The sequence below is a fragment of the Quercus lobata genome, chromosome 7 (assembly GCF_001633185.2).
Source record: "Quercus lobata isolate SW786 chromosome 7, ValleyOak3.0 Primary Assembly, whole genome shotgun sequence".
NCBI classification, from domain to species: Eukaryota; Viridiplantae; Streptophyta; class Magnoliopsida; order Fagales; family Fagaceae; genus Quercus; species Quercus lobata.
The window spans coordinates 4,669,759-4,678,426 of NC_044910.1; the positions used below are offsets into that span (position 1 = coordinate 4,669,759).

The window sequence follows — 8,668 nt, forward strand, 5'->3', positions numbered from 1 at the left end:
AGTGGAAAATTATGATTTTATTTTATTTTATAAAGAATAATGATTACTACAGCATCACTTTTACATCATTATTACTAAAATAATTTGAATTGTACTACCAAACACAACTTGTAAAATTGTAAAATTAATTAATTTTAAAAAATGCTCTTCCAAAGACTTTAAGAATGTTTGGTACTGTTGTTTAAATAACAGTTTTCGATGTCACGTATTTCCATAATACTTAAGAGAGTGTTTGGTACTGTTATTTAAACAATAGTTTTCAGTATTTAATCATCGCAACATGTATTTTCACAATATTTTTTAACCCACACATATTTCAACAACACTTAAACAACGATATTAAAAACTCCAAATAACCATACTAGAAATCTCTTATACCTAGTGTACGTTTGGATAGAGTTGAAATTAAATTTTCAGCTGTGGGTCCTGTGTACTATTCATAGTACTCGCAAGTATTTTATTGAGCAAAAAAAATTTTAAAATTGGGTCATACAATACTATTCACATGTTTAAAAATTATTTTACTATATTGTTTTCAGTTTTTAGTTTTCAATAATAAACAGCATCTATATTTATGAATAATATATACTGTTCATAATATCCACAAGTATTTTATTGAGTAAAAAATACTTTAAAATTAGTTCTACGATACTATTCACATATATTTTACTATATTGTTTTCAGTTTTCAGTTTTTAGTTTTAAGATATATAAGCAGCATCCGTACTCTTGAAGTGCTGCGTTTTGTGTTATCCTTATTTTAGCGAGCTTCATTCTATCAGAATCAGAATTCAGACCATAGCTCTCCCAACGTCTCTCTTTTGATTTTGAACAGAAATCAACACTCACTCACACTACGGCTCTCTCTCTCTCTCTCTCTCTCTCAGACCCAGAACAAAAGATTCACAAGCCACACGGAACAGCGTCGAGTTCTGTTCAATACCTGCTCTCCACATAGTTCTTTTTGGTATGGTATCCTCTTCTCTCTCTTGCTGTAATGCTTTCACTTTCTTTCTTTTGTCTTTCAGCTTGCCACAAATTTGTTACATTTTACTGTGCCTTTTGATTTCATAAGTTGGTATTATCCATTTTTGTTGAATTGGGTATAGGGAAAGTGCTTTAGAATTTGGAAGAACTGTTTGCCTACTCTTTTTCGTATGCAACTGCCAACAACCCCCCAAAAAAAAATGTTGAATAAATTACTGTTGAGTGTTTTTACCTTATTTTAGACCAAAATATACTTAGCCCATGAGCAATTTTAGTCCTTAACAAACTTAAAGAAATCGCTTTTTAGTCCCTGTAAAACTTGAAATGATCAAGTGGTTGCTTTTAGTCCATTTGGAGTGATGAAGTGTTAGTTTTTCATTTGCAAGTTCGTCTAATGGACTAAAAGTGATCACTTTAAACTTTAGAGACTAAAATCATTTATGGGCTAAACCTTAGGGAGCAATAGTGCATTTAAGCCCTTATTTTATTTAGACCTTATTTGAGCATTGACTCATGTAAATTACTAGATCATGTTTGGTTGTAACCTTATATTGTTTAAACCACTAATGTTGACTCATGTTTATGCATTTTATGAAAGCTGCAACTACTTGGGAAATTAAGGCAGACCTGAATTAAATAGTAACTAGTAAAAACTAAAATTTTCATGGAATAGTGATGTGATGTGCAATTTTTGCAATTATTACCAACTTGTTGTCGGAGTCTGTGTCATTAAAGAGAAAAGAAGAGCCAGCAATGGAGAGAAAACAAAGAATAAATGAAAAATGAACTTGGGTTGTGGTGAATGCAAAGTTGAGAGTAAATGTTCTCATTTATAGTGAAAAAAATATGACCACCAAAAAAAATGTAAGTTAGAAAATGGCTGTTTCATTCTTTCAGACACATGACTGTTTTCAAAACATGACCATCAGAAAGAAAGAACATTTCTATGTAGTAATGGAGGGATAGAGTGTGGGATGTGGGCTGTATCTTAAAAGTAGGTAGTTAATATAGAAAAGGTTGTTTTTTCTTTCGAAATTTGGTTGAACTATACAAATCCAGATGTGAATGCCTTTAATAGAAAATTAAAAGCTTAAACAATTAAATCTCATGTGAACTCCTAAATGCTGCGTTTATGTTTATCTAAGTCCCTCACACCCTTCCCCAAAGTCCCAGACTCCTTCTGTTGTAGTGTCTGTGTATTCAATTTGATACATTACCACTTTTGTTGCTTGAAGAAATGGCTGTGTTGTTATCGACAACTCTTCCTTCAACAACCACCAAGCTGAGCCTGAAATGTTTTGGCACTAGCATTATACAAGAAAAACCAATCATAGAAAGTTGTCTTTTCACAGGTAAACTTCAATCTCCCTCTCTATTTGCCTTCACTTTCATTTCTCTTTAACTAAACTCAATTGCCAAATATCTGGGTTTTTTTTTCCTCTCAGGCTTTAGTATAGGGAATGACAAAGAAAAACAGAGGAAGAAAGTTTCATTTATTAATTTAGCAGTAAAGAACAAGCAAACAATTGTTGAAACAACCCAGAATGTCAGTGGGAGAATAACACCAAGAAAAGGTGGTAGAAACCCTGTTTTGAGTGAGGGAAGAGATGAGGATGAGAACTATGGACCTATATGTCCTGGATGTGGGGTCTTTATGCAAGATAAGGACCCAGACCTTCCTGGGTATTATCAGAAAAGGAAGGTCGTACCAACAGATTTGTCAGATGGTGAGGAGGGTATAGTGGGCGAGTTTGATGGAATTTATGAAGAAGAAGAAGAAGAAGAAGAAGATGAAGATGAAGAAGAAGAAGAAGAAGAAGAAGATGAAGATGAAGAAGAAGAAGAGGGGTTTGTGGATGACATTGAGGGTGAATTTCAGGAACTTGATGCGATAGAAGGTGATTTGGGAGTGGAGGATGAGTTTGATTGGGATTCTGATGAATGGGAAGCTAAGTTAATGGAGGAAAAGGAGGAGGTAAAGTTGGATTTGGATGGATTTGCTCCTGCTAGTGTCGGTTATGGTAACATTACAGAGGACACAATTGAGAAGGCTAAGAAGAAGAAGCTGTCGAAAGCAGAAAAGAAGAAAGTTGCTAGGGAGGCTGAGAAAGAAAAAGAAGAGGTTACGGTGTGTGCTCGGTGTCATTCATTGAGGAATTATGGGCAGGTGAAAAACCAAAAAGCCGAAAACTTGATACCCGATTTTGATTTTGATAGGCTGATTGCTACCCGGTTAATGAAATCCTCTGGGAATGCCACTGCTACTGTTGTGGTTATGGTTGTTGATTGTGTTGATTTTGATGGGTCGTTCCCGAAACGGGCAGCAAAATCATTGTTTAAGGCATTGGAAGGAACTAAAGATGACTCCAAGCTTAGCAAAAAGTTACCAAGGCTTGTTCTTGTGGCTACAAAGGTTGATCTTCTCCCTTCACAAATTCCACCTGCCAGGTTAGATAGATGGGTTCGGCATCGTGCTAGGGCTGGAGGGGCACCCAAGCTAGCTGGGGTTTATATGGTCAGTTCCCATAAGGATTTGGGTGTGAGGAATCTGTTGTCCTTCATCAAGGAATTGGCTGGTCCTCGAGGGAATGTGTGGGTAATTGGGTCTCAGAATGCTGGCAAGTCTACTCTAATCAATGCATTTGCAAAAAAGGAAGGGGCAAAAGTTACCAAGCTTACAGAAGCTCCAATTCCTGGAACAACCCTTGGCATTTTGAGAGTCGGAGGGATTTTGTCAGCCAAGGCTAAGTTATTTGATACTCCAGGGCTTCTACATCCATATCTAATGTCCATGAGATTGAATAGGGATGAACAGAAAATGGTTGAAATACGGAAGGAGCTACAACCTCGGACTTACAGGATGAAGGCAAGTTGTTGTTACTATCACACTTAATATTTGTGACCTGTATATCATATATAGTATATAATTGTAGTTATGTATCATGTGTTGTGTATATATAAGCGTCACACATATTTTAACTAAGAGCTTATGGAAGACTAGGGGATGATACTTCTCAGTAATGAAATGACTCATTGACTGTCTACAACTGGTTAAAATTTGACATTTGATTATACATTGTGGCATGTGAACTGTTCAATATACCAATTGAGTCAAGATTATTCTATTTCATCAACATGATTTTTGAAAAAAAATAAATGTTACCTTTTAAGATTGTCTTTCTTCTGATCTATTTTGTAAACTTGTCATTGTTGATGGATATACTGATCCCTATTCTCATTATTAGTGGACAAACGTACTTGTTCCCTAGTCTTAGTTTGACCTTTAAAGGCAAACTAAGGGCTTTTCAGAATTTTTCTTGTCAGATTGTAATATACAGTTGTCCAAGTCATATGAACATAAATCCTAGTTCAAATTGGAGGGATACCCGGGGAAAACATTTGTCAATGAATCAAGGAAAAACTGCACATTTCCTAGAAACTATAAGATTCTAAAAAACTAATAATGTGTCTATTGCTTCAAAAAGCTTTATAGAGAAGTGCTAGTTGTATGTAAGATGAATAGGTGCCTTTTTATCTTTTTTGAACACTGTCAACCTCATCATTGATTACAGTGTAGATGTTTCCAATATTTTCTAAAAGTAATAGCTATATCAGAATCTATGATGCTATTGGATCTAATATTTTTAGCATGTTTAATGTTTGCAGGCTGGGCAGGCCTTACATGTTGGTGGTCTGGTGAGACTAGACCTTAGTCAAGCTTCTGTGCAAACAATTTATGTTACAATTTGGGCATCCCCAAATGTATCTCTACACTTTGGAAAGGTAGAAAATGCTGAAGATATTTGGAGAAACCATGTTGGTGTTAGGTTGCAGGTAAATTTCATCCTCTGGCCCATAATTAACTGGTTCTATGCGGCGGATTTAGTATTTAGCATCGGTTATTGGGGCCCACTGGCACTATTGCGCCTGTGCTTGATGATATCATACATATTCAACCTATAAAAACCAAGTTAGTTAAAATTTTATGCAATTTGTTGAGTAATTTACTTTTGGCTTTTGTCTCTGTAGGTACCACAAATTTTGGGGGGGAAGGTGGGGGTGGGGGGTGGAGAACTCTTAGATGAAATTCTTTCATAGCTCCCAAAACCGTTCTGTGCTTTTAGAAAAGAAATAATATGATTAGATTCTAAAAGAACACATTGCAAAGGGAAAATATGAGCGCAAGCTTGTATGAAGTTAATGATTTTAACTAAAGAGAATCTCATTTGAAGGAAAAGATTAAGAAACAGAGAAAAATCATTTGGAGGAATTAAAAAGTAAGGAGTCAAATCATATTAATGCAATTTTCTGAGGCAGAGTGCTGCATATAACATATATGAGATTATATGTCTGGAAATGGAGATCCATACCATTTAGGAAGAATTGGTGGCAAGGATAGGAAGGTCCATGGAAGATATTAAGGATTTATGATTATGTACCTAATGATAGCAGGTAGGACACAATATAGATTTATAAGATCCATAGTTTATGAAATTCTTCATTAAATGTATAAATGTAAAAATTGATTTCCCTGCATATCAGAGTGGCCGTGAGTTTCCCAAACTGGAGACAGTAACAGACTTTCTGAATTTGTGGTAATAAGATAATAAGTACCCATTTTAACATTTCCAATACACTTGGTCTTCCAACCAACAAAAAATAGAAGATGATTAGACAGAAATAAGATTTAGATTTAATGAAGGGTATACACATTACCAACTTGTAGAGGAGCTCATCAATTTTAAATCGGTAAGCAATGGATAGAAATTAGTCTATCCCAAAAGTGGCTAAGTTCTTTGAATTTGAGAGAGGTACAGCAAGGGTTTGCTACACCCTTGAAGAAAGGGCTAGCAGTCAAGTCAGGACCTAACAAGCATATCAAGTTGACACATGAGTTGAATATCTTCAAACTATATGTTACCTGTTCGAATCAGGAAAGATATATCTTCTACAATGTGGCATAAAACCTGATTTGCAATACATCATTTGAAGTCGTCATGCCCTTGTTTTCTAAATTTCTTTCACAAAACCTAGCATACTTGGAAGATTATGGGATGCAAGTGTCTTAAAGTAATGTATATTCAATTACTAGTGCTGAAAGTAGGCTATGTGTAATTGATTTATTCATTTTCTATAAGTTTATGTCTTTCCAAAACTTTAACCTAGGTTGTGAGACTCTGAAGTGAAATACATCCCCTTTGAGGGAATCTACCTTTCAACTGATACTTTCTGATGAAAGTAATACTTTTTTTCTTTTTCTCAATATTCCCCTCCCCCCCCTCCCTCTCACAATCAATGATGAAAGGCTGTTGCCTAAGGGATATGAAATAAGATCATGTGACTTTCAGGATTTTGATTTATGTATTTGGTAATAAATATTTTCCTTAGGAAAAGTGGGAAGAGTGCATTTGCATTTTAGGTAAAGATTTTAGTTTTACTCTTTTTTTTTTTTTTTTTTTGCCAGGGATTCTCATTTTGGAATTTTGAAAGCCTTGGAACATAAAAGGGGATTTTTTGTTGTTGTTGTTGCTCATTTGTAAAATTTTTAGCTTGTATAACTCTTTTTGGCTTCTCCTTGTCTCAGCCTCCCGTTGGTGCAGATTGTACTTCTCAATTAGGCAAATGGGAAGAGAAGGAAGTCAAAGTGTCCGGAATGAGTTGGGATGTGAATAGCATTGATATTGCAGTGGCTGGTTTAGGTTGGTTTGCTTTAGGTCTCAAAGGCGAAGCAACCTTGGCATTGTGGACATATGATGGCATTGAAATAACTTTAAGAGAACCTTTGGTTCTTGACCGAGCACCATTCCTTGAGAGACCTGGGTTTTGGCAACCAAAGACCATATCTGATGCCAGTGGCACCCAAGCTAAACTTAAAAAAAGGAAAAAGCTTCAACAGGTGAGTAGAGATTTCCTTTCAGATGTGTCTGTTTGAAAAGAAAAAGAAGCCCAACTGATAGATTAATTGCATTTAGCGATGTGATTGAGCTTGAGAGGCTGTAAGAAGCCAGCTTAAGTATAGAATAGAAAATAGGTTTCATAGGCTTTTAATCTACAGGTTATAGAACATCCAGATTTTTTCAGAGTATTTCAATTATGGATGTGTGTAATAAGATTAGCAATTCAAATGCCAAGAGCCCTGTAGCTTGGTAACATTGCTTGGTCTTCTTTACCAAGAGAATCAAGGTTCAAATCCCTTGTCCTCCATTTGTTGTAAAATTGAATTATCGAGAGAGAGTAGTTCAAGGGAAGGGAGTGCATAACTGATGCTGGATGCAGTGTGTATCTTTGTAAATGTATTAGGTACAAGATTTTGCTAGCTGCTTTTTAATGAGACATGATCAACTTATGTCGATTTTGGAGGATTGTGAAATTTGTTGTTGAATAGTCTACAGCATAATAACAATAATAGTAGTAATTTGCTGTTTACCAAGTATCATTTGTAGCACCAAAATACTAAAAATCTCACACTACAAATCTGCTTAAATTTTTTGTTAAGTCTTTTGCCTGATCAAATCAGCTAAAAAAAAAAAAAACTATAAAAATGTAAGTATTACAACAAATAACTAGATAAATAAGTATGAGTAGTCACTTGAGCCCCATTTGGGAAAATTGTAATCCACAGCAATACTCACACCATAAAGAAAGAAATAATATATTTCCTAAATTTTAAAGCACTGAAAGCGTTTATTAAAACTAAAAACAAATAAAAATAACTGAAAGTTAGCATTTTCGTTGTGTTTTATAAGCAAGGTCTTTTGTTTATGCAACAGATTTTTTTTTTAATAAATTTTTTTTTAAGTGGGCCACTCAAATTGGGATTTCTAAGAAGAGCGGGCCGAATAGAAACAAAACAAAACAACATTTAAAAAAAAAAAAAACCACTGAAAGTAGCATTTTCGGTGTGTTTTATTATCAGATTCTTTTAATTATGCGGGTTATTATTCATTTAATTATTTTTAATTTAAGCAGCCCAATAAACCCACTAAAAAAGGGGGGAAAAAAAGAAGAAGAGATTCCGCTGCCAGGATTTGAACCTGGATTCTATAATCATCAAGAATTGCCAATGTGCTACAGCGGATTTCATGTCTTACTCATCATCGTTATTTTTTTAACTGAATACTCTCCAACAAGCTAATAAGAACAATTGGAAGATTTTACCTTAAAAAACTATGCTTTAAATGGATCACAAATAAAATCCTTTATATATTCATATTATAATTTTTTTAATAATAAACATGTATTTATAAGTGTAGATGTACAACTTTTTTGGATTTCCCAAAAATACACCGTAAAAAATCATGGACAAGTCCAAACTCCAATATAATCGAAAAGATTAGTACATTTATTTGTTTCATGATAAATGTGTTGAATTGAAACCTGTTAGGGTTGGATATTCACACATACAGTCATACACATATATTTCTAGTAGTCTAGTGTGATCACTGCCCATGAATTTTTTATACCTGACTTAAGCATGACGTGTGACTACTCGTGCAATAGTGGAGTTTGCCACTATTTAAACCCAAAATTTCTAGACTCGCAATTGTGATGAGTCACTATCACTTCCTATTAATAAGCCAACTTCAACTTGAAAATCAAAGTTCTAAAAATTTATTTTTATTCAATCATCTTATCAAATTATTCATGTGATTTAAGGAGATCATAGTATGTTCTTTATAAAA

General features: G+C 34.4%; 1 protein-coding gene across 3 annotated transcripts; it reads left to right on the forward strand.

The window, feature by feature from the left end:
• Nucleotides 1-746: 746 nt before the first annotated feature.
• LOC115953079 (GTP-binding protein BRASSINAZOLE INSENSITIVE PALE GREEN 2, chloroplastic) lies at nucleotides 747-7,353 on the forward strand. 3 transcript variants are annotated; one of them, XM_031070558.1, is made up of 6 exons: nucleotides 747-966; nucleotides 2,222-2,338; nucleotides 2,432-2,778; nucleotides 2,809-3,852; nucleotides 4,653-4,820; nucleotides 6,571-7,353. In XM_031070558.1, exons 2-6 carry the CDS (start codon nucleotides 2,224-2,226, stop codon nucleotides 6,916-6,918), a joined length of 2,022 nt encoding a protein of 673 aa, XP_030926418.1. In that variant the 5' UTR covers nucleotides 747-966; nucleotides 2,222-2,223; the 3' UTR covers nucleotides 6,919-7,353. The 3 variants fall into 3 exon arrangements, with proteins under 3 accessions (XP_030926418.1, XP_030926419.1, XP_030926417.1); XM_031070559.1 differs by having other exon boundaries at nucleotides 2,432-2,749; nucleotides 2,783-3,852; XM_031070557.1 differs by having other exon boundaries at nucleotides 2,432-3,852.
• Nucleotides 7,354-8,668: the final 1,315 nt, after the last annotated feature.

Excerpts from the sequence above, each read along its gene's own strand:
- LOC115953079 (XM_031070557.1), top strand. The coding sequence starts at position 2,224 with ATGGCTGTGTTGTTATCGACAACTCTTCCTTCAACAACCACCAAGCTG. Across the intron at positions 2,339-2,431 it reads AGAAAGTTGTCTTTTCACAG|GCTTTAGTATAGGGAATGAC; the intron begins GTAAACTTCAAT and ends TTTTCCTCTCAG. Across the intron at positions 4,821-6,570 it reads ATGTTGGTGTTAGGTTGCAG|CCTCCCGTTGGTGCAGATTG; the intron begins GTAAATTTCATC and ends TCCTTGTCTCAG.